This window comes from Ptychodera flava, chromosome 14 (genome assembly GCF_041260155.1).
Source record: "Ptychodera flava strain L36383 chromosome 14, AS_Pfla_20210202, whole genome shotgun sequence".
NCBI classification, from domain to species: domain Eukaryota; kingdom Metazoa; phylum Hemichordata; class Enteropneusta; family Ptychoderidae; genus Ptychodera; species Ptychodera flava.
Window position 1 is genome coordinate 5,971,499 of NC_091941.1, and position 23,156 is coordinate 5,994,654.

Genomic DNA, 23,156 nt, shown 5'->3' on the forward strand with positions numbered 1-23,156 from the left:
ATTTGTGCTTATTTGCTTTTTATATATCCACAATTGAAGATCAGAACTTTCTCTATGACTGCTCGATGCCTTTTGTACGATTCCTCCGGCGATAATATATTCCTTTGGAAAGTTTATGTTATGTATATCAGAATTAAATATCTTACAGCCTACTTAAAAGCAGAAACTTGTCGACAAAAATCCCGGCTTCGTTAGCCAGTTATATTTTATGCACATACAGTGAAGTTAAAAAGTTAAGTGTGTTTTTTTTTTAATTTGAAATGGGATGCGATCCATAAAAACCTAGCAAAGTTGGCAAAACCATTTAAACCTTTCGAAACAAAGCTCTGAGAAGTTTAGTTTCGGAATGTTTAAATTGGGTAGGTCTTGTTACCGAGAAACAATCATAGCCTATGTTCTGTATGATGTGTAGTTTACCTCCCTTCAGAAAAATGAGCACAATGTCATGTAATTTCTTTTTCATCGAAAACAACTTGAAGATAGATTTGCGTCTTATAACTTCAAGAGGCTGCGTGTACATGACATAGGTTAACCCACAGTCCCTACACCAAGGGACCGTGGTTAGCCTAGATATTTCATTGTAATTGACCACTTCCAAACCAACTATTGAGCACGCGCTAATGGCTGCGTCGAATGCATGTGCATATGTGATAAAGTGCGCACTGCTAGAATTCAACGCTGCATTCGAGAACGTCGTGTTACAGCTAGCGCGTAGACGTTGAGCTGAAAATTACGAAGTTTTAATGCAACAGCTGATCCGTAAGTACAACTGTAATCATGATGATACAGGGGAGAGTGAATTTAAGTCGTGGTTTACCAACATAACCATGGGTTGGTATTATTCTCACACCGAAGTCCCTCTCACTGCACCAATACACAGGGAACTTATTCCTCCATTTTTAAATAATCGCAATCATACCAATCCACAATCCAATGACAGTAGGTCAGAATTCGTAAGACAATAGTTGTAAACATAGACACAAAACAGCACAGAACAGACAGTAAATAGACGGTTCACAAACAAAGTTACAGTTAAGTTACTAAGTTACAGTATTGTAACAGGAAACTTCCGTTCCAGGCGGACGCGTAACATGTGCTATGTTAAAACGAAAATCTTGTACCTGTACGAGTCTCAGACAACTTTATCTTGATTTGTTCATGAAAGACACTGACTCGGTAATTTTGTCTGTTCACGAAACACATCACATACACTTCCGTGCTTTACACTATATCCCGCAACGAGGGAATAACGGCCGGGTCAAGTATGGGTTTGCAATATCATATATATATATATATATATATATATATATATATATATATATATATATATATTATATATATATATATATATATATATATATATATATATATATATATCCTATATATGATCGCTACAGAGCACACATGTAGCGTGATACTCTGAGTAACGCCTCAGTCCTGTTTTCTACTTGTTATCAATTTTTGCCGTATATACATATATATATATATATATATATATATATATATATATATATATATATATATATATATATATATATATATACATATATGTGTGTGTGTGTGTGTGTGTATGTGTGTGTGTGTTCTGCAAAACAATCATAAATATATATATTTTTATATAATCTTCAATAACAGCGATGTCGGGATTGTCTCGAAATCAAACGAAATCGCCATCTAGTCTTCTTCCGTCAGCAATCGCCATTCCACTGAGAAAGTCGAGTAGTCTCAATGAACACAATCTTGCACAGCATAACGAAAGGTGAGTTTTGAGGATGATGACATCAGAATGACATCGTTGGTGGTGTCCTCTTAGCGATGGTAGGGGTAATGATGATGATCGGTAACCGTGATGATGATGATGGTGGCAATGGTGACGGTATGAGTATACAATAAGTTTAGTAGTGGCGGTGATGACTTTTGCGATAGTGACATTGAAGATGACGTCAAGGTGGCGTTAACGAACGATGACCACAACTGTTGTGGTAGTGATAGCATCATAAGATTGACATTGACAACTTTAAAACAGAAAACACTATTTTCCCTAAAATTAAACATGTAAAATATTGTATAACTTTCCGTGCTCTCAGCGGGTCGGCGCCCCATTTACTTTGTGTGTTCCACCATTCGTTTCACCAAATACATTTATTTCACCCCTTAGATTACCGCCAGCTGTCAAGAAATCAAAGTCTTCTCAGGAAAGAATAAAGTGCTGGGTTGAAAGATTAGCAACGTCAAGTACAAAGCGAAAGGAGGTACTGATATAATTGTGATGAGTAGAACTGTAAAGTATTATACCCCTCTTTCCTCTCTCTCTCTCTCCTCTCTCTCTCTCTCTCTCTCTCTCAGACTCTGACACGTTTTCAACTCTAAAACGTTTTAATTTCAAAATGCCGACACGAGGGCAAAGTTTACCTGTCAAACTTCTACCAACTGACTTTCCAAAATGGTGCGAGAAACTTTTGATGGACTCGATTAAAAATCCATCCGAAGATCGCGCGCGCGTGAAATGCGACTCATGGACATTCTGTATAGTTGCTTGATGTATGTATGTATGTATGTATGTATGTATGTATGTATGTATGTATGTATGTATGTATGTATGTATGTATGTATGTATGTATGTATGTATGTATGTATGTATGTGTGTGTATGGATGGGTAGGTGTATATATGTAGACAAATAAATTAAAAATTAATCATTAGTTCGCAATGTAATATTTATGCATATACCGGAGATCCCCGTATAGGAGCAGAGGATTGGTGAGGCAATTTTATTGTGATCTGTAGACTAAAAAATGTCGAACTAAAACTAAACATAACAGGTTTTATGTCTTACTTCTCGAACAGATACCGATAAATTCATCTGTAGATAGGATTGTTGTCGCTATAGGGTGCGGGAACGAAGAAATGGCAGACGGGCGAGATTTGTCGGGACCCGCTGAAGCGGAGATAGACACGTAAGAAAGGCCATTTTTTGGAAGACCTTGCTCGGGAATATTCTTGATTTTCTGTGATTTATGATGCTTTTCATTTTCACGTTTATTAATCCTCTTTCTTTCATCCCCTTACCCAAGACTGATGCAGACCGATCAGATGATCTTTTAATTCACCCGAGAAACCTTGTGCGAAATTAAGTCCATTGGACACTAGATACACTGTTTAGATCATCGAGTGTAGTCGAGTTGTTCTTGGCACTAATTCAGTCGAAAACTTGCTGATACGTCGATTTTTTTCAATGCCATACGTTTACGCTCTAGTGACTTCATAAATTGACGCTATTTCCCTGAGGGAAAAGTTGAAGTAATGACAGTTTAATGGGCAAAGCCTTACATAAATTTGATTTTAATAGCATAATTATTGTCGTTACCGGGGCCGCAAATCATTGTTCTTCGGAGCTTGCTTCAAGGAAGTCTTGACTTTTTATGTTGATTAACAGTGCTTTCATTTACATTTACATCGTAGTCATTTTTTCTCTCCGTGTCATCCCCTCTTTTCTATCGAAAATATATGTTACAGAGACAGCGCGGATCCCGCAGACAGCAACCCGCCTGGATCAACAGACATTGTTGAAATCTCAGAAACTACGGTCACTCATTCGCCGATAACAGGTGATATAAAAGTCGATGTTTTTTCCTGAATTTCTTTGGTAATCGTCCCATCTAAAGGAAAAATTGATATCCTTTCGTTACGTCGACTGAAAATATTAATCTGCTGATAAATGAATTGTATGAATTTTTCGCGCGCAAATTTTACTTCAGGTAACATTTTGGAAGCTGTACTCCGATTCGTTCGACCGCTGGGAGAGAGAGAGAGAGAGAGAGAGAGAGAGAGAGAGAGAGAGAGAGAGAATCATGTTTTCACCCACAGTTCACACAAAGGCCTCTCAGCTTACATGTAATTCCTATAAATGCGAGATTACTGAGTATGTTCTTTGATTATGTCACACACCAAAATCTAAGTACGTGACTGATATCAATCTGAAAATATATTTTTTCAAAAATCTGTCTATCAGGCATGGGGTGTGGGGGTTAGAAGTTTTTGTACGAAGTCAATTCGGTACCCTGATTGAAAACGTATTCAAATACTGACAGGAACAATATATGTAATTATGGTTTTCTAAAAGACAGCAATGTTGCAGCAGATGGCGATCAGTCGGAAGACGGCACGCAACCGGAGGCCGAAAAGGTACACACTGGGAGCAAAGAGGCAGATACGATCTCGGAAATTCAACGTGCTGCACCTACAGAAGAAGAAAACATGCAGAACGATAGAGTTATGGAAGTGGGAACCTATGGCGAGTATGATAAAGGGTGAGACTGTCTGAACAACTGAGGTGCAAGGGAAATAATTTTAATTGCGCGAAAAAAGATGAAAATAAAATGAATTGCGACACGATCACTGGAAGCAGTCAGGCAGTTGTAAAAATGTCATAAACTGACGGTTTCAATTTCTGGAGCACAAATTCCTGACCTTTGTCCGGGTTTGAAAAAAATGATCCCATAATTACTTATTGACATTTAACAGCTATGCGACTTACTCGGCCCACTTAACTTTAATGATTGCCTCTGAATTCAATAAAAGGCTTACGCTTGTAAATATTTCCGTGTAGGCTACGAGTTCGAAGTGCTGGAAATGTCTTAATCAAATTACAATTAACGGCATCACTACAATCAGATCCGAAAAAATTAATTATTTCATCATGATGGCAATAACGTACAATGGGAAGTCACTTATTGTTAGAGTTGAATGGATACATTTATGGAAGTTTTCAAGCACTTCGATTTTGTTTCTGTCGACAGCACACCCGACTCTAAAGAACGCGAAAAGCGCGACAGTAAACGGACCGACAACTTTGATGGCCAACGGAACAAATCCGAAGAGGTAAGATCATGGAAATTTTATTACATAGGAATATTGTCCTGTAGTATCAGTTAATGCTCCTCAAATGAAAAACTCAAAACGACCAAGTCGCTCGCAAAGCCACTGAAATGCAGATAAGTCCTCAGTAGTAAATAACAGCAAACGAAGAAGTCTTGCATCATCAACTCAGGTCACTTAAGGACAAGTTAAGTCTTAAACTAAATTCAAGGGTAAAGTTCTAAGCAATCGTCAGGCTATATCACACTTATATAACAAGAAGGCTTAACTTATCCCAGGTATAATGTTGTTACTTGAAATTACCATATATTGCATATAGTGGAAGTAATTGATTATGTAAAAGAGGGGCGTGCTTGTCCTCGAAAGGTACGACCATACCGCACTGAATTCTTCAAAATCGACAAAAGATCGATCAATCTGAAATCCAGACTCAATATACATTTACATCTTCCGAAAAACATCATCATCATCATCATTATCATCAACAACACAAACACAAAAAAAAACAAAACAAAACATGGGTAGAGCCGTCACATCACAATTTTCTTTCACTGCTGTACATTATGTTGAAAGGGGTAATATCTCTCTGCTATCTATCCAGGGAGTGGTTAAAGAAGAACTAGACGGCGCTAGCAAGCCAAAATATCCGCCGGGCGCGCCACAACCCTCACCACCACCGAGTCGAGATTCAACAATGCCACCTGCACTGAAAGGTAATGCTGCACGACAATGCCGCATCATCACTTCATATTCTGAAACTGTCAGCCCAATTCATCCTCTGATAACTTACCCGCTCAATTACCAAAGCATAGCCGCATAAAATATGATATTACGAAGTATCGACTTGTCACCAATAAAGGACCAAAAAAATCATACTCGTTAAACTTCTTAAAAGTAGAGTCCGTTTATTTTAAGCATTAGTAAGGTGGCTTCAGAGCAAGAAGGCGCGGGGAGGTGCAGGTGGTCTTTAAGGTAGAGCAAGTGGGTCCCAGAGCTGCGATGGTTTTCTGACGCGGGTTTCTTATGCCCCACCACATGCGAATAAGTCGATAAATCGAGCGGAGCTAGTCGTCGAAGTCAAAATCAGCACGTAAAAGATAGAAAACCAGTCAGAAAACCACCACTACAGCTATGGACCAACAGTTAAGCAAGACCCATTCATGCTTAAAATAATATAGGCTGTATTCTTCAACTTGTGCGAATATTTACATTTTTATTCAAATAATAGCTTGTGATTCATACCATAGAAAATTTCTTTCAGTGAAATTAGACACTTATTAGTTAAGCTTACAAAACCAAATGAATTGAAACATCTCTTTACTTAGATGCTTTACAGGACGCTTGGTATGGTACAGGAGTACCTCCATGGTGTACAAGAAAATACATGTAGGCCTTGTGTCATCGAAATTTCAAAATCTGTAAAACGTACAGGTATTTATATACAATAGTGCGAATGACGTCACGAAATCAACATTTACATGGCATATTGTTGAAGGCACAAAGCAATCCGTAGTTCAATGACCTATCATATTATGGTTGTCCACTTAACATCGCAAATATCCTTGACTTTTCCTTGATAGCTGCCGGATTACCCGGTCAAGCATCGATGGTCACGAACATAAGAAAGTGGCAGTTGAAGAGCAAAGATAAAACAACGCCCCTGAAAGGTTTTGTCAAGGTGATGTTTTGGCAATTATACGTCACATTTGTGAAGAAAGTTGACAATCATTAATTCTGCGATGCAAAGCTCTTTCTCGTTGTCACCAAATCAGATTGGTCGTTGAATTGGTTTGACATATCGCCGACACATCAACAAACCGGCGAACAGAGTCAAGTACTTACCATGAACTTGCTGTTCATGGACAACCACACGTCAAACTCGTATACTGTCGAGAAGTATGGTGCACTGAGATGTAATAGGCAACAGGTGTTCAAAAACTGATTCACTCTCAACTCAGAAGCACCATAGAGCTAGTGTACAACTTTCATATTTTGATGTGATGGCCACTTGGCAGACTGCAAAGTGAGCCGCAGCCGTCTCTATGACAACTACGACATGATTTGCTGCATTTTTGTCACGGTTACGGGATAACTACCATTTCTTTGTCGTCTAAAACTGACAGGATTCATAGACACAGTTAATTTATTTTCATGACCACATCTCTTGGCAATTTTCGATTCCAGGACAAATATCATTTATCTATTATCAGAAAGGAATGGGATAACATCACCATTGAGTTGCCTTTTCCTGCTTTGGTCCAAGTGAAGAAAGAAGCCAAGCCAATCCTTCAGAGCATAGTGAAAGGTTTAGTGGATTATTTCATAAGTAATTTTTCACTCAGGCTATTTTCACTGGGAGTGGATTTTCAAAACTTATGTAATTTTCAACAAAGTTTACTTTCAAGAATGTAAGTTTTGCATGTACATAATTTATGAGCCGTGTTTGTGTGGGATTGCCAACCACTATGATTTTAAAATATGTTAAAACATTTAGGTTGTCCAAAATCAAATGACAAGGCAAAACTTGTCCTTCATTTCCAAGGAAATGATTTAATAAGTAATCAAGGTGCTCCCCTCCCTGCTCTCATTTGCAACAAATGTATAGTGAAGTTAAATTTTTTTGGATATAAAAGTTTTTATATAATACTTTTGGACAAAATTTATTCTAGAGCATGATTTGTTTCAAAAACTTTGCGTCATTCTGTAGTTTACTAAGAGCTTATTCCACAACATTACATGTAGAGGCTAAAGGCCATGAGTTTTATTTGCAATGCACATGCTTTAATTATCTACAGTCCCTAACAATAGCACAGAGTTAAATAATAAATTTTGATTAGCAGTGAATTAGTTTGAAAGCATATTGTTACCATCAAAGCAGTGGGATTTTTCAGCGAGGAATATGACTGGACAAGAATATTACTGTGACCTTTTCCGGATTATTTTATTCCTCATTTTTGTTTTATTTTTACTTTTCCCTGAACAGAGTATAAATCTACTTTTGGAGCCAACCATAAGCTGACACTGGAGGTACAGGCCAAATTGGAACAGTTGAATGATGAACTAGGTGGCCCTGACGTCTTTGTTTGACAGACAACTCTAAGACACTGTGTCTTGCAGAAATTTTTGAGTGATTTTTCAAACATTACATTGATTTTAATTTTGCATATTAGAAATAAAATATTTTTTAACACTTTTGTTTTTGCTTAAATGTTCATAAAACATGAAATAGGAATTAAAATGCAAAATATGATGACTTCTTCAGTTCTGTGAAATCAAGTACCATAGCATGGTGACCTTGTACCCTGTGTTCTGCAGGATTATTTATGTACATGGCCATGGCCTGGCAGCTTAGGGTTGGTGATGGAACAGCCGTAACATCCAAGGCTTTTGAATTTATGTTATGCCTTGATATGCTATTTGATCATTCGTGTTGCATCATAAGTCTACCAGTTCCTGCGCCCACACATCATCCTCTGGAAAACTCTCCACAGTTGCTGTGCCTTGTGATAATAGCCTTCTTATCCAGCACCTGCAGAGACTCCATTGGGAAATAGTCTAGCTGCTTGTGTCTGTTCCAGACGTAAGCATCTAAACTTTTCCTAAAAATATAAACAATGTGAATATTCATGACTACAGTATACCATAAACAACATTCTAAAAATACCCGTCTTCAGATGAAAAAAATCAATCCAGAATTAAACACCTGAGGATATTTACAGAAAAGACATAACGATATGATTCTTGGTGCATCTACATCTATTGATATGCTCATCTGCACATACTAGAGTGCACAAACATACATTGTTATGGTATTGGGGTAAGACTGTTCCTCTGTAATTATCTGCTGATAAATGAATGTGCTATTGGTGAACAAACACACAAAATGTATGAAAGGACAAGTGTACACACATAATTATATTTCCGGTTAATGGTGAAAATATCAGCTGCAAATGTAAGAGGGACTGAAATGATGGACAAAAACATCCTTGTGACGATTTTTTACAGGAATACTCCTTGGCCTTTAGTTATATGACATGGTAAGCAAGGATGTAATAATCATGAAATTTCAAACTTCAACAGAGATTTTCAAAAAGAATGGTGCAAGTCACGATTAGTCAATACTCTGTTATACTTGCTTTAAGGTAGAATGTACTGCGGGGGCAGATATTCACTCTCAAACTTTTGAAAGTATTTTGGTCTATGACTTGTGGGGGCTCATTTTAAAGCTAATGGATTACTTAAGTTTTCATTGCCATCCTTTTGTGAAAATCGGAAATTCAATTTTTCCCCTTACAGTTTAACACAGGGATGGCAACCATTTTGACTTTCAAGTGTCAGTAAATATTGAGCAATTTGCTTTGCTAATACCAAATTTTACATTGTGACCCCTGATTTTTATTCTTCATTTCAAAAGGGAATGATTTAAAGTTTCCATTCTGAAAGTTGGAGCAAAAGTAAAGTCTTTTAATTTATAGGTGTGTACAACCATGACTTACAACTCAACTCAGCTTATTTGCTTGTATACAATTTGACAGCAGGAAGTAAAATATGTTGCACCAGAGGGTTGTGAGTATGCGCCTCAAAAGGGACTTAAACTTTTGCACATGGCTTGAAGGATGATGGTGATCAAAATTCAGTCTGTGTAAAAATAGATACAACTCTGACAATGTATCAAACTAAATGAGCCGATGCATGTATGTTTACATTTTAGTGAAATCAATGATCAGTGAAAATTGTTATTGCAAGTTCAAATCGGATAGAAACATGACAAAATTTGATTAATGATTTCCCATTGCCATGTTGAAAGGTTCAAAGGGTGAGAAAATTCTGTGAATGTCCACACAAAAGTCATTTGATTAATTAAAATTTGAATATATACCAAAGTATGCCATGTACATGTATGAAATTCTTTACAAGCTGTTCCTGATTGGTGGAAAATTGATCAATTTTTCACTGAAAAAATTACACAGAACTGATAGCCATTTTATTCACAAGACTTTCATAAATATTAAATAAAAAAGCTGAAGAAAAAATAAAAAAATAAGATGTGACAATAATCAAACACATTTAAGGTATATTCATTATTGTATCATACCAGTATATTGATGGTGCAAATACAGTGATCTGAGTGGGCTGATGTGCAGTGTCTCAGAAGCTGTTATTCAATTGGGTGGCTGAATCTGACCGTTATAATTGAATAATACAAATAGACTCCCTAAGTTGCTGTGAATAGTGACAATCAACCTATCAGACATAATCTTCTGAGTACGCTATACATTAGCAGATCTGTGAAAGTAAACATGCTATATTCATGATATAGCATGGTTGGATCAAGGGTGAGCTCTCAGCTGGAACAAAATTCCTTTTTTAATGTTTCATATTTGAATTTTAATATACTGATATGATATGACAGCAATAAACCACCTGAGCAGTGGGTATACCACTCGGCTGTGACCAATTCACTCCATATACGCAAGAATGATTGCTCCTGCATATATGACGTAAACTGGTCAAAATCTTGTGGTATATCATCACAGGGTGTGATTTACTGCTTACTCAACAAAATCTCTTATCAAAAAAGCTAATGTTCTTTAAAAATTCCACAATCGTAAGGTAATCTTCCTCTGTTTGAAAAATTGTCTCATGAGAAACAGCAACACAGCCATGATTACCATGGCAACAAGAACAGCTTGTAAACTGAGCTGGAGTTGATCTTCCTTTCTGGGAATCTGATATTTGTAATCGTCAAGATGAATCTGAGGCTGACTCTGTTCATCCTTGGGAAATAACATTGCCTGTGCTCCAGGTGGTCCTGGGTCGATGAAGAACCGAATATGAACAATGAGGGCTCCAGATGCTACTGCAGTTTTATGTGCTTCACATCCATCTGGAAATAACAAAAAATGTGATTGGAAATCACATACACAAGTGAGAGGAGAGTAGCTGTTATGTTCAGTCAATTTTTTGAACAAAATTTTGGATACTTTTGTTCAAACTATTAATTACAGTTCCAATCCCTGAGAGCTGTCCTTATTTTTTCTCCAAGTCTCCATTCAAATTATATGGCGCAACAATTACTATTCCTTGAAAAGCACCTTAGTCTAACACCTTTACTAGTGTATAACAAAAAAACAAAGGCATATAAAGAAAATCCCGGACACAGATTTGAAGGATATTAACAAGGCCTAGCTGTCAATGCACAAATTTCAACCGGAAATTGTGCAGCGTGTTTGCTAAAGGGAGGAAAAACCGATTATTGGAAGATCAGCAAAATGCTTGTCACGTGACTGTGTGCTGTCCACGGTCAGATTACCCAATATCAGGGCTTTCAGAAAATATTTAGTTTATTGATGTTTGGAACTTCTATAACTGAAAAACAAATAAAAACCTGAAGGTGTCCATAAGGTATGTAGCTACCTTAAGTTCTGAATAAACAATGAGTTTTATATATATATATATATATATATATATATATATATATATATATATATATATATATATATATATATATATATATATATATATATTTTATATATTTGATATATATATATATACTGAGAATCTAGGAACTTGTAGTTGTCACTACAATATATATATATATATATATATATATATATATATATATATATATATATATATATATATATATATATATATATTTGATATATATATATATAAAACAACTGACATTGCAAATTCACAAATTATGAAACTCTTATTTTGCACATTTGTAGGCATGGACACAATCCAAACAATCCAACATTAATGGAAATAAACATGATGTGAAACTTTACCTTTCAAATCTTGAACTCTTTTAAGTTTCCTTGATTTGTACATTTCATTGTTGACATACTGTGATTGTCTGCTCCTGAGGAAAGAAAGTCCCATTATAGCAAAGAGTTACTGGAAATGCATGTCATGATGATGATGATGTCACATGTGAGGTCATGACAGAAATTAGGTTAACAGTGAAGACTACACGATACTGGAACTGGCTTTTAAACTTTGCTTTGCTTGCAGCATAGCCAGTCAATGCACTCTTTGTCACACATGTCAACTGAACACTACAACTGTCCGTGCTAGGTTGTCCCATGCATATGTTCTCTGCATGCAGTCTTCACATTATGCAAATTTGAGATTATTAAAGTAAGATTTTCATGCCCCATGAAATATAGTTGTACCCATGAAAACAAGAATACAACCCAATTGACAAGGATTTTCTCGCAGAAAACAATAAAATATCAGTGATATTATCTGGAAACAAAATCAGTGTATGGCATCTAAAATCAAATATGGAAATACCTGAAACAGGTGTTGTATCGACTTTTTGACTAAAATAAGAATATTGACCCTAAAATTTACATATGCAAATTTCACCATCATTTGCATAAAACAACAGTCATCTCTAGGAATCTATTCATTTAATTTGAATGCTATAGGGTTATTATTTTAAGAGGAAAATGTTTTCACCATATATGAGAACAATGCCCCATGCAAATTTCAAAATGATTCTTACAAAACAGAATTAAGTATCTATAGGAACCTATCAGTAAAATTTGAAAGCTATCAGACCAGCAGCTTTAAAGAATATGTTGTTTTAAACAAAATTAATAATGCTGTCCCAAAAATTTACGCATGCAAATTTCAATATCATTTGGACAAATGTTAATAGTGTCACAGAAAGGAATCTAGAACTAAATTTGAGATAGCCTATTGGATGATTTATTTTTTAAGAGGAGACTTTTGACAAAAAGATGACCAAAACATTTTTCAAAAATACAAATACGTGTATTTTATACTAGTTTAAACTAATACCATCACTGCAAATCTTTTTAACAAATATCCAAGCACTAAATCGGTTGAAAATGGAATTTTTTTGAAATTGATGGCTATCATGTTGGTCTAAATAATCCCAGACATATCTTCAAGACTCCATTCAGTTCTATATAATCAAGCAACTATTTTTGTTCTCAAGCTCAAAACATTTGGCCATACAGTTTTCAAGTTATGAGCTCTACAAATGTTTGAAGATATCAGGAAGGAAAGACGGAATTAAGACAAATAGCATGACAAAAAAGACATAGTGGCGACATATTGGCCCTTTGCTGTGCTTTGGCACGTGTAGCCTACAATGGCGCACTTATTCACTGGCTCATAAAAGATATTTAAGAAAATAACTTGCTTTCTCAAATGATAATGTGAAATAAAGAACAATCTCAACTAGTGATTTCATGTTTTAAAAGAAAAGCCAATCACACAAGGCGGTAAAAAAAGTCATGATGACTCTATGCTTGCTATGCTGGGCTACATTTAATACTATGGCACTGACTGCATGACAACCACTGCAGCGCTTTGTTGCCGTGATACACTGAGCACTGTAATATTAACGACTATTAACAACATAGACAATTAAAAAATAATCAAAAATATTGACTTGACAAAAACCAACAAACACCTAATATGTCATCAGGTTCTAATTAATTATTGCAAATTAGAAATCAAAATCTCTTCCCAAGTTGAAAATAATCATGTAATTAAGAAAATGGGAAAAATAACAATGCAATTAATTTTGGAATGTCAGGGATGAGGGACAAATAAACAAAGTGGTGAGGTTTAATTTGAAGCTATCTCAAAATAAATATACAAGTCCACAGGGATTAAAGAGCTGGAGGCATCAACTGTAGATACTGGTGTTTACAGACACATTACACACTCACTACTTGCAAACAGGGCATAACCTGTTTTAGTTACTAGAATGAAAAGATTGTGATGAAGTTTTGTGATGATTTAGAAGTGAGCTCTACATATCAGCTTAATCTTTATGATATGACTTGCCAATCATTTATGAAATACTACCATTAGTTACAATTTGAAACACTGATAGGTGGCAGTCTTCTAAAAAGGAAGGCTGATTAAATGTGGTAAAAAGTACGAAAGATATTATTTTGAAACCAAAGATTAGAAAAACACCATCCTGATGTGTATGTCATATTTTCATCAGCATGAAATATAGTGATCTGTCTGTCTTTTTAAAACAACTACAAGTGACGTTTATGATGACAAGCCCACCTTAATTTCCGATTCTGAATCACTTTTCTGTGTTCTTGCATTCTTGACAGCTTGTCTTTGACTATGAGTTCATCACCAGGAAGTCTCCCCTGGATGTGATGGTTTTCTAGGTCTCTTTCACTTCTAAACCTAGTGCTAGGTTTCAACTTTTTCAGTTGTTTGTATCCATAGCAACCATTAGAATGCTGCCATGATAATATCCTGTCAAGCCAATCCAGTCGAATGAAATCAACGTAGCCCAGAGAACCACAGATGAAAACTAGGAATAAGAAAAGTTTACATTTTTAATAGCTTGGTGCATTAATCAGGGTAAACTTTCGTTGCACCAAACTCTTGACTTTAATTTTGTGTACACCGGAATATGACAGCCTTGCTACATTTTGCATTCAGCAATTACATAAAAATCTTGTTGGCATGTGATGTGGAGCATGGACTTCAGAATGATGTAAATTAATTTGCATAATTTATTCAACTGAATATTCATGGCATACCCCAAGCACTTTGTATCATGTAAAGACATGCACTATGGTCTGTCATCCTGTACATCATTGTGCAGCAAAAGACTTTCCAGACATAATACATTCCACATACATAACAACTGCATTATCAGGCATCACAATGTCTGTGCAAATGTTAGGATTTACAGTCACAGACAATATATCTAATTATGGAATAATTTATGTTATATACCTAACATTTCTTGTGTGGCAGAGTTTGCACAAAGTGTTCACAAATGCAGAGTAACTTTAATATGTTGACTTGATTTCAAGGTAGCGTACTCAACAGTTACATACTCATATGTATGTTTACAATGATCAGCTATTATAATAGAATTTGGGGGTTTTTTTTGCATAATCACATTCTTTTATAAAGGAAAAGCAGCGCTGTGAATAGTGACGATTGACCAATCAGCTATAATATTCCGAGCATGCTGCACATCAGCAAAAATGAAGAGATACCACAATTTGTAAGATAAGGATACTTGATGAAAAAAACATTTTCGACAACATGCTCTTTTGCGAAGAAGACACCTTATCACCTTGTTCCATGAGCAGATCTTCTTCATGTGTTGGAATACCGATAAGAACAATCTTCTTTGCTTCTTGTAGCATGGCTGAACACAACTCATGTTGGATCTGTCGTATGCTTCCTTTTCCATACTCTTCAGCTACATCATTCAGGGCATTTGTACACCCAAGCTATTTTTTGGAAAAAAAACAAATATATAAATGCAAGTGAGAATGGAATATATAAAGAGTTTGAAAAATGAATATGTTCTTGCAAACTGTTTAAGTATATATCTTTAAGTTTCAGATTTTGGGGATATAGGCCACAGTTCATACATCCTGAACAGACAACACAAGTCAAAGTAGTTTCTACATTACGACACTGAGGGCGCTGCACAGTTTTCACAAAAATGTTTGCCTCTTCGGTAGATTGAATGGATACTGGTCCCATTGTTCACTGTCCTGAAGTGTAGAGCTGAGGTGTCAGGAAAAAGTTAATATTGACAAATTTTCAAGAATTTTACCCTGTCTTTGGCACTTCAGTCTTTCAAGAATAAGTGTGCATGCTGAAAGAAGTACAAGAGTATAATTACAAACCTGTTCACCAAGTGCAAAATACAAAACTTGATGGGTTAAAGCATAGCGATTCTGTTTACGTTTTGTCATCATAAACCAGCATTCTGCAGTTATGGTACATGGAGCATTTTTGTTGTTAGTTCCCATCAGCTGAGCCATACACTCATCACTTGTTTCTTCATCCATGACGACTGAAATGGTATCGTTTTAGTTGAATATTAATTTATGACAATTGAGACACATGTATGTCCACACTCCCTGCCTGCCTGTCCTGTAGATGTTTTGTTGCCTACTTAGCACAATAAAATTTCCAAGATCACAAAATTCCAAGACAATTGCACAACTTGAACTCAAACTTTGTCAACATATGTAATATTGTAGTGATGTAAAATCAATGCAATCAACACAATAAATTGCCAGTCTGCCCATGAGAAGGCTGAATAATCACAGACTTTCCCTTTATTTTTCACACAGTATCTGAGACATTTCATTAACAAATAACTTTTATGTGACAAGTTCATCTGCATTTTAATTGTACCAAAATTGAAGTCCCAGTACATTTTATCGCTGCAGCAGCTTGTCTTGTGAGTGAGCATTATATTTTCCAGTATTCAATTTTTGTTTCAATACCAGTTCCTTACATCACTGTATCTAAATTATATTGAAATGCCCAGAATACAGTATGTCTACACTCTCTGTATGAAAGTATTATTGTATGGGTTTTTGGGTATGACTAAAATGAAAAAAATATTCTTTTGAAAAAACTACTTTTCGCTCACCATCAAACTGGCTGTCAGGAGCTTGCTTGGCATTACCCTGAACCACTGATGTGATATCAGTTTTTCTATGAGGACGTGACACCTTCCACGGCTCCCGTATCAAAGGCATTAGATGTTTGAAATATTCAGGATTGTGGTCCCTTACGTGAGGCAAAGCCATGTTTGCAATGGTCTTTGCTTCTGTCTTAAATTTTTGCAACTCCTCGACCACGTCTTCATCCAAATGTTGATGCAGACCTGCTTCATATTCTTCCAATAACAATGTACTTTGACCTAGAAAACAATGAGAATCAGAAGTGAGTCTAGGGCTCGCCAACAAATCTGTTCAGAGAAAACATGTTTGTAAAATGTCTTCTCTGTGGGAGGGTTAGCAAAGTTTTTCTGAGTGAGTGGGTAAAGAGCAGGTGGGCAATTTTTATCACTTTTAAGTCAGAAATTTTGATCTTTTGTTCAGTAGGCCACTTTGAAAAATGAGGATGTACAGGGAATGCTATTTGTTGATTTATGTATTATTAGGGCTGAGGTTGGCAACATTCACTGGCATGCAAGTACAGTGAGAAGACTTTGTAAGAGGGAAAAGACCAGTGGGGTGTTTTCCTGTGGGAAATAAGAAACATTAATGGGCAGGAAGGGAAAAATTTCAAATTCAAAGGGAGTTGAAAGCAGTTTTTTTTACTTCTTCCTCTTAATTTTACTTTTTTCAAAACACCGTACACCTTAGAATATAGTATAATTACACATGTGGATTACAATGGGAAAATTCCTGAAACAAATGAAAACTGTTTTATGACAGCTAAGGGGTGGACCATTTGATATCTTGGGAGGGGGGTCTGGAAGATTGATGAGGTAGCATTGTTTACCTGATCCACTGTACATTATTTTTTTTCCACTATCCCACCTTTTTTGCCAACCCTAATCTCTGCCAGATTTGTTTTTTGACACTTGCTGGGAATTTTTGGAAAGTCTTTCAGACCCCTCCACCCCCAATATCAAATGGTCTACCCCTAACTTCATGACCCTGGTTGAGCTTGCTTCTTAGGACATCACTGACTCATGTGTAAATCTACAAATGTGATGACAACCCGCATTTGTGCTAACCATACCATTCGATCTGTGAAATGAATTATCAATTTTACTAATCTCACAGCAATAATGTGGATTTGTGAAATAATGAAGATAATGTGAAGCATAAAGTATTCAACGTACAGTTCTGTGAAACTGTAAAATACTAAAATAAACTGGGCCACTGTATAATTCATCACCTCTGTAGGATTTGTTTTTACTTTGTTTATTGTGAAAAGAAACCTAAGACAAACAATTGATACCATTAGGAGCAGACCTATGTTAGACAAACAATTAATACCATCGAGAAAGTGCCTCATTAGCAACCCAGGACAAATTGTTAATACCATTAGAGGAACTGGCTCATTAGAGACCTACTGAAGAAAAACATTTTCTACCATTACAGAGACTGCACTCGTCAGCAACCTTCAATAGTTAATAATCTTAAAGTTTACAGGACCACGATTGCATTCGTAATGTAGTCTATGCATTTTATGAAGATTCTAGACACTGCAGTACACTAAACGATGGCAGATAATGGTCGTGCACCTTCTGCGAACAGAGTACAGAGTGAATTGTGCCACAAAAATAGAGAAGAATTGGTCATTGTGACATGAAAATATCCACAGTGAAGTATTATATTACCATGCCCTGCCCGTCGCATTTTGATTGGTCGAGCTGAACCACATGACTGACCACAAATACACAGTAATGGTTTGTTTACATGCTCGTGAATATGAATAATAAGATTAACAACTCAAAGTATCGTAACTTTACACCTCAAACGTAAATCATAATCAATCACAAAATAAAATGGAGCACTTGTAGGTCAAGTTGAGATACTTTTTTCTGAAAACATCTCCGTATTTGCCAATTTTTACAGCGCGCGTGACAGTGCGTCGCGTATTGCTCAGTTTCTGGGGCCCAGTTGTCGTTCGCTCCTGAAATATTCGGAAATTTTGACGGTTTTCTTGGGTTCGCTGATAATATAATGGAAATAACAGACTCCGCTCTGACCATTAACGTTTATTTGTGGGCGCGGGCTCGAGGAAAGCCAAATTAACGGGCTCGGCAAGCCTCGCCCGTTAATTTTAGGCTTTCCTCTCGCCCTTGCCCACAAATAAACGTTAATGGTCAGCGCGTCGTCCGTTATTTCTATATTCAAACGCTGGTCAATGATCAATAGATTGTATTATAACTATCTATTCAACGCACTTTCATGAGGGTTGCACAAAGCATGAAAATATACTTCCGTGGAGGTCAATTGATTCCCTGGAGGGCAGCAACATCTGATGATACATATCACTCAGCTAATTGCTGTCAATGAGGTATGACAAATTTGACAAAAAAAATACACCCGGCTTTGAAATTTCTATTTCTACCGATTTAACCAAGATTACAAAGTTTTTACTGCTGGTTTCTACCTGAATTTCACCAAGCCGTGCAAATTTAAGATATCTTTAGTTATCCAAAGATAAATCCCGGTGAATATAAAGTTTGCTTGAAATGTTGCATGCTACTCTGTGTTAAAACTCAGACAGACCGTGGCATTAATTTTCAGTCTGTAATAAAGTGTCAGTATGTATGCCTTTGTGGCTGTAACAACAAATGCCCATATAAGATTTCAGAAATTAAAGACTGGAAACTGATAAGACAACAATGTAAAGCGAGTATTTGTTTCATTTGAAAACATTATAATGTAGTATTTATTGTTCTTGTCTTTGAGGGCACATGCGTGCATGCTTCTATCATATCAACTGCTATGCCATATTTGAAGCAATGTTAGCTGGGACATTTATAACTTAGGAAACAATTATATATAATCTTACATTTCAATCGCTTTTCCATACAGTTACCAATGTAGTAGCAGAAATCTTCAAATATTGGTTGTTTAAACTTTGACAATTCGTGGATATCAGTTTCATTGCCATATTTGTCACAAGGAGAGCAAAACATAATTGTAGGTGTTCTGGCCTGGTGCATCAGCTTCTTTCAACGGGTTAAATTTCCTTACAGAAAGCATTACATTTCTTTGCCATGTGGGACTGACAGTTTCTATCAAAGAGCAGTTTTGAATGCCATCATCATAATTGAAATATTTTCCAAGAAGATAGGCAGCATATTATTGTAGTGGGACCAAGGAAAACAGGAGTATATCTTTAATGAAAAAATTTTAACGCAGAGAAGGTTGACTAAAATTGGTGGAATATATGAACATACTTCACTACAGTACACATCTGTAAAATAAAGTGTCCTGGTAAAGCTAAAAAAAAGGTTTCTTACAAATATGATATGGCAACGCGTTTTTTATGATATTTTTTTGTTTGAAGCTCATCAGATAAAACTATGAAAAGGCCACCAAGTTCTGACATCCAGTGTGATGACAGTGAAAACTGTTTAGAACTGTACATACCAATGTGTGCATGTGATCTACAAGAAATGTTTAATGTGTTTTCTGCCGTGTGTAACTCTCACTCATGTTTGTACATTTAAATTTTTCAAGTGAACATGAGGCAAAAGGCTGATGGGGCTACTCTAGAGTGACATGCACGAGGATGAGAAACAAAAACGTTCTTAAATTGTAGGCCTATAAACTAGATGTTTCATTGCACAAAAATCTTCCGGTTATGATGTTTAAAACAGCAACAACTGACTCGGATCCACACTGATGGACTCCACACCAATGTAAAGCACTGTTGTCAGTGCAGGTGTTTCTAATCATTTCACCTGATCTTATATCTTGTCTGTGTTATAGATTGTGCACTGGTGTTTTCCGACAGCCCAGGCATAAATGATGTCTTAATTGAAACAATTCCCAGCAGATCGAGTTTTAGTGGTTCTGAAACTATTTTTTATAGCAGGACTTTGAACAGCATTGGCATTCATTAATCTTTTATGGGAAGATATCTCTGGGGAAATAGCCTTTGTAATGGATACTGCAAAAATCAAATGAAATCAGCAACTGATCTGACTGATCATGAAAGCTTAGTAAGAAAGTGTTGAATTTAAAGGGAGGCGGTCGTCAGAACTCTGCTCAAAGGTTGCCAGGGACTCCTGCGACCAATGTAAACACTGTATCTAGGGTATGTTGGCCATTGATGAAAGTTGAAACATATTTGTTAACAATGAATATTGTAAAATTTAAATGCTGCAGCTATTTTGACTTGATGTATCTAGATATCATGCATGAAATACATTGTTTGTAAGCAACACAACCTAAGTAAAATTGTGAGTACACAGCCAAAAAACTTTTCTAACTGTATATTGACTTTGAGGACTCTCATTTTGATTTAATATACGCTTTTTTCTCTGATTGAACGATTGTACACGAAGAGGCAATGAAATAAAAGAAAATAAACTGCACGAAATAAGTTAATGAATAAACAAACAACAAACACAAATATTAACAAAAAAACCCAAATTAATAAATAAAACTTTTCCCGGCTGAAAACTAGCTTGTAAATTTACCAATACATCGTGATAGCTTATACAAATATCATTACTTACTATCTTTAATAAATAGATAAATAACTTCAAAGACCTAAACATGTTTGCTGGCGAGGTCACCAGCTGAAATACCATGCTGCTACCTAAGGTTATAAGGTCACGACTGCAGCTCGCATTGCGGTCTGCACAGCGTTGACATCAAAACAAAAGAAATGTGTCACTTGGAGCTACTAAAAACATTTCTCCGTTTAGTAAATTGCGAGGCGCGGAAAAATGTAACGCCCATCTGGTAGGCCTGTGAAGTCAAAACAGGTTGTTTGAAACACTAAGGAAGAATGGAATAGACTGAAGCTCAATCTTGAAAAATAAAGACAGACGGCAAGATGTTGAAGACCCTGGCTTCTTGTTCATCAAGCCCCATCGACGATCTACTGAAAACACTTTCACGCACTGTGCCAAATGACGCGGAACACGAGCGCAACGATAAATTCCCATTACTGGCTAAACATGCTGAAGCAGCACACTGGACACTGATTATACCATGGAGGTACTATTGCACAGAAGCGAGTACAATTTACGTGTACCGATACTTCGTTTGTCAAAACGTTGTTTCCTGTGAAACCATCTGCCCGCCGAAACGATTGACTGAAGAGCAAACTGTCCACACGCATACGGCTAGCGGTAACTCACCTTCAATGACTCTCAGGCCGTATGCGCCGTCCAAATTCATGTTCATGTACTCGGCGCGGTAGTACTGTATTGTTTTATCAAGGGCGTGAAGTACCGTATAGATAGTTATTTGAGACTTCTCATCTGTCACTCTGATGCAGAAAACTGATAAAAGCACCACCAGAACAACGCACTTCATTCTCACGTGCATCGGCTTGCATCTCGTTGATATTATATTATGCGAGTTCAAAGTTCACACCTAAGTTCAGGGGTCACTTTCGACTCATATAATTAAAATAAATAAATAAAGAAATAAATGGAAGTTTTATTTCAGTTTCTGGCACGTTAAATATCTCAGTAATTTTGAAAATAATTGTTATTAGAGAAAGAAAACCGGAGATTAAAAATTCATATGGGAATATGCTTTTTCCATGATTTAAACTTGTTGCAATATATATGGATGAAAAGTTCAATTATTAAAGTAGATAAAAAATTCATATCCTGGTGTCTTTGTTTTGATACATCTGGTCAGACTTGCTAGAAATTCACTTTCATTCTTTCCATGAAAACTTTCAATTATTTGCATTTATCATTTTTGTGGAGGAATTTTCACCAGCTTCATCTTTTCAGTATCTTTGCCTTATGATGGCAACTAATTAACCAATCACAAACTCAACAGAGGCTCACTGATAAAGTATGTGAGATTATAAAATGTATGCTATCTTACATTGAAGTCAACATGGCCTGTTGCAGATTTATGCAGTAAGTAATATTTGTTTATAAATTTGTGTGGTTGCAAGAGCTATGGCATTCCTTCGACATGAGTTTGCCGTGAATGCTATTTGTGAAAAATTGATGACATCATTCATGAGGTGTATAAAATATTTCCATAAAAGTTTTTTGGCCATTTAAAAAAGAAAGTATGAAATTACAATAATTTTCTAGTCTTTGAGTCAGAGCAAGATATTGAATGGTCTAAAAGCAACATTCACGTTTTCCTTGGGCCATTTTTATACCACAATGTCTCTGCTGCCAGGCAAAACAAAAATATCAGAAAATATCCTCAACAGAAAGCTAACACCTGACATTCATTGGAAAAAAAATTAGACTGATAGGAGATGGCTGTTACATGACACTAATTTCTTTCTTTTCGTTCAAGTTCAATATTTCAATAAATTATCAGAAGCCTTTCATGAAATATCGCGATGGGGTGATATTGTTGTGAAACATGCAAGATCGTAAACAGTAAAAGGATATATTTCTTGTATATGACAACTGAATAACATGATAGCACATTGATGTTATTTTTTTTCTTTTCCCTTATCACTTTGGTATATCATCATAAAAGTTTCTTTCTTTCTTTTCCTGTTTGAACATTTTACAAAGGGAAGGCACTTTACACATTGACTTTTTAGTACTTCCATATTTCATCATTTCAGCAGTTTTTTGAAAAATACTTAAGAGAACTTTGTTGGACATCAAAAATGGCAAAAAATGACATGAAAGTCACAATATGATGCTGGTAATGGCACAAATCTAAGACATATTGGGAACTATGTTAGTCTTCAAAATGTGAACATTTGCCAGAAATGATTAAAACATTGTTGAATCATCCATCTTTCATTGTACTTGAAAATTAGTAAATGATTTATTAGGAACATTAAAGAGGA

General features: G+C 36.0%; 2 protein-coding genes across 4 annotated transcripts; one reads left to right on the top strand and one right to left on the bottom strand.

The window, feature by feature from the left end:
* Nucleotides 1-629: 629 nt before the first annotated feature.
* Nucleotides 630-8,065, top strand: LOC139149087 (uncharacterized). Of its 2 annotated transcripts, XM_070720635.1 has the most exons (11): nucleotides 631-759; nucleotides 1,636-1,759; nucleotides 2,159-2,252; nucleotides 2,847-2,956; nucleotides 3,516-3,607; nucleotides 4,123-4,309; nucleotides 4,799-4,880; nucleotides 5,479-5,590; nucleotides 6,458-6,555; nucleotides 7,062-7,182; nucleotides 7,861-8,065. In XM_070720635.1, exons 1-11 carry the CDS (start codon nucleotides 744-746, stop codon nucleotides 7,962-7,964), a joined length of 1,140 nt encoding a protein of 379 aa, XP_070576736.1. In that variant the 5' UTR covers nucleotides 631-743; the 3' UTR covers nucleotides 7,965-8,065. The 2 variants fall into 2 exon arrangements, with proteins under 2 accessions (XP_070576735.1, XP_070576736.1); XM_070720634.1 differs by lacking the exon at nucleotides 7,861-8,065 and having other exon boundaries at nucleotides 630-759; nucleotides 7,062-7,389.
* A 698-nt stretch (nucleotides 8,066-8,763) lies between these two features.
* On the bottom strand, nucleotides 8,764-21,735 carry LOC139149083 (UPF0764 protein C16orf89 homolog). 2 transcript variants are annotated; one of them, XM_070720631.1, is made up of 7 exons: nucleotides 21,508-21,735; nucleotides 16,309-16,581; nucleotides 15,551-15,720; nucleotides 14,986-15,145; nucleotides 13,947-14,205; nucleotides 11,672-11,739; nucleotides 8,764-10,764 (listed from the first exon to the last, which is right to left on the bottom strand). In XM_070720631.1, the coding sequence occupies exons 1-7, from the start codon at nucleotides 21,695-21,697 to the stop codon at nucleotides 10,469-10,471; spliced, it is 1,416 nt and encodes a 471-aa protein (XP_070576732.1). In that variant the 5' UTR covers nucleotides 21,698-21,735; the 3' UTR covers nucleotides 8,764-10,468. The 2 variants fall into 2 exon arrangements, with proteins under 2 accessions (XP_070576732.1, XP_070576731.1); XM_070720630.1 differs by having other exon boundaries at nucleotides 11,672-11,745; nucleotides 21,508-21,734.
* Between the last annotated feature and the right edge of the window lie 1,421 nt (nucleotides 21,736-23,156).